The 2500-nt window shown below is 43.5% G+C and overlaps 1 protein-coding gene across 2 annotated transcripts in view; it reads left to right on the top strand.

Annotated features, from left to right (window-relative positions):
• LOC147022678 (uncharacterized) overlaps positions 1–2500 on the top strand; it is a 20179-nt gene that overhangs the window by 10734 nt on the left and 6945 nt on the right. Inside the window, exon 2 of one of the 2 annotated variants that reach the window (XM_085887450.1) lies at positions 225–389. The exons of the other annotated variant lie outside the window; for it this stretch is intronic. Within the exon in view, the coding sequence (XP_085743576.1) occupies positions 268–389 (122 nt within the window). The 5' untranslated portion in view covers positions 225–267. The remainder of the gene's footprint in view (positions 1–224; positions 390–2500) is intronic. 2 annotated transcript variants of the gene reach the window in all.

The raw sequence follows: 2500 nt of genomic DNA, 5'->3' as shown, positions 1-2500 counted from the left end.
AGGGATTTAAACATGATTTAAACCTCTCTCTCCCATTCTTTATCCACATTTGTCTGGCCCCTCATTCACTCTCTCCTCTCTCTCTCTTTCTATCTGCATCACCCACTCTCCTTGCTTTTACCATGCTCGTGCTCCCAGTCCCCTCTCTGCGCACCTCCACAACTTCTATTCTACCCAGCAAGACCATCAACCCCCCCCCTCCAATAACCTTGTTTGTCTTTCAGTCAAGCCAATAAGGGTCTCACCCGGCATGCCTGCGTCCTCTCGATGTTGGTGTGGCGAATTATCCTTGATCAACATCTCTCCCATTATGGGGGACCAAGAGCGTCACAAAAATTTGAAGTGAATGATAATGAAGTGGAAAAACATGTTGGAGATGAAACCTCAAGGTGATGGCCCACTGCGCTTTGTATTGTGGTAAACATATGATGTTCTTCCCTCTCCTTGAGGATTGGGATTGGGGCAGAACAAGGCCTGCCATTGGTACAGAGGCCGATGGACATTGCACCTCGTGTTAAGTTGATGCTCAGTGGAAGCAGGGATAAAGTATTGTTGGTCATGCTTGAGATGGTGTGGCAGAAGATTAGGAGGGGGTGGAGAAACAGGGAGAGAGAGAGAGGAAGGAAGATTGGAGTTTCCAACTCATGCTGGCATTTGTGTGAGGCTCATCCTGGGAGAAGTGGATGTACAAGGAGGTGTGTGAAGAGTTTTGGAAAAAAAACAACTGTAACTGGAAGATGTTGGCAGAGAAGAAAGGAAGTTGATGTTTGTTAGCGGGTATCTGCATGATATTTCTGCAGCCTAATATTGTTATAATACTGAATTTATATTGTTATTACCTCCTCCACTGAAGGTGGATGCAGGTTACATTTTCACTCCTGTTTGTCTGCTTGTTTGTCTGTCTGTCTGTGAACAGGATATCTCAAAAACTTTTAGATGGGTTTGGACTATACTTGGTGGACACGTTGGGTGTGTGACTCGGAAGAATTGATTCACTTTTGTTGAAGATCCAAATCCAGATCCGAGAATTTTTTCAGTGATTTTTCACCATTGACTGATGGGGTTTAAAATGATGTTTAGCATGATATCTCAAAAAGTTATGGACGGATTCAGACGAATCTTGGTGGACAGGTCGGGTGTGTGACAAGAATGAATGGTTTCGATTTTAGTGAAGATCCAAATCTAGATACAAGAATTTTTAAGTGATTCTTCACCATTGAGAGATGGGGCAAAAACAAATATTTCGCATGATATTTCAAAAAGTTGTCGACGAGATATGACAAAACTAGGTGGATGAGTTGGTTAGGTCACAAGAACAAGCCAATTAGATTTTTTTTTTTTTTTCGTTCAGTGGGATACAAAACTGTGACATTGAGGCAGTGAGATTCCTAAATTCCTCAATTTTCATCTGATTGACATGAAATTTGAATACAATATATATTTCAGGAAACTGAATTCAATCAACCAATTATTTTTAAGGTCATCATCGACGAAAAGGTCAACATAGGCCCAAGATCAACAACTAAGGTGGTATTTCTAGATTCCTCAATTTTCATCCGATTGACATGAAATTTGAAGAATATTTATATTTCATGTCAATGAATTCAACCAACCAATTATTTTTGAGGTCATCATAGACCAAAAGGTGAACATAGACCTTAGTTGTTTTCCTGGGAAAACCACATTTCCAAACTGGCTACCAAAGCCAGTCGCCGAATTGGAATCCTCGGTCGTGCAAAGTCCTTCCTCAGCCCACCTGAGCTCCTGACCACATACAAAGCTTTTGTCTGCAGCCTTATGGAGTACTGCTCTCCTTTCTCGGCTTCACACTGTGGAAACCAAGGCATTTAGGATCATTGGCATTTCCCGTGATGAGGCTGAGTCTTTGGGCCTCTCACTCTCCTGCTGCAGGCAGGTCGGTGGTCTTTCTGTCTTCTACTGTCTCCTCTCCATTCTCGCCTACCCTCCCTCTGCTCTCTCTCTCTGCGATTTGTCCCCACCATATTTACGTAGGGCACTCAAGGTCCGCCAACAACCCCGTTCTGATAAAACGACCAAAATCACGAATCACTGCTCAGCTTCACTCTCTCATTCCTCTTTTACCCCACCTTTGGAAAAAACTCCCTCACTCTGTTCAATCCCATTCTTCCCTCCAGGCCTTCAAAATAGTTGTTCACCACCACCTCTTATCTTACCCCATCCAAAACCTCGACCTTTTCTACCCCCATTAATCCATACCAAACCCACCTCCTTCAAATTCCCTGCTTTCCTTTCTGAATGTTCCTGTAATGTCCATCTTGTTTACCCGTGTTCCCCAGCCCATCCCTCTCCCTTCCACAGATCTAAAATATCTGTTCCTCACTGTTTTGTCCTGCCTCACCCGCCCCTCTTATCTCATGCCCCCCTTGCTGTGCATTGTGTGTTAGCTCTTATGTGAGCCTCGACATGTATACAAAAAAAATAATAAACGTCAACATCGGTCCAAGGCCAACAACTCAGG

This window comes from Eptatretus burgeri, chromosome 7 (genome assembly GCF_056783735.1).
Source record: "Eptatretus burgeri isolate ZD-2024b chromosome 7, Ebu_testis_v1, whole genome shotgun sequence".
Taxonomy (NCBI): Eukaryota; Metazoa; Chordata; class Myxini; order Myxiniformes; family Myxinidae; genus Eptatretus; species Eptatretus burgeri.
This window is presented reverse-complemented; position numbering and strand designations above follow the sequence as displayed.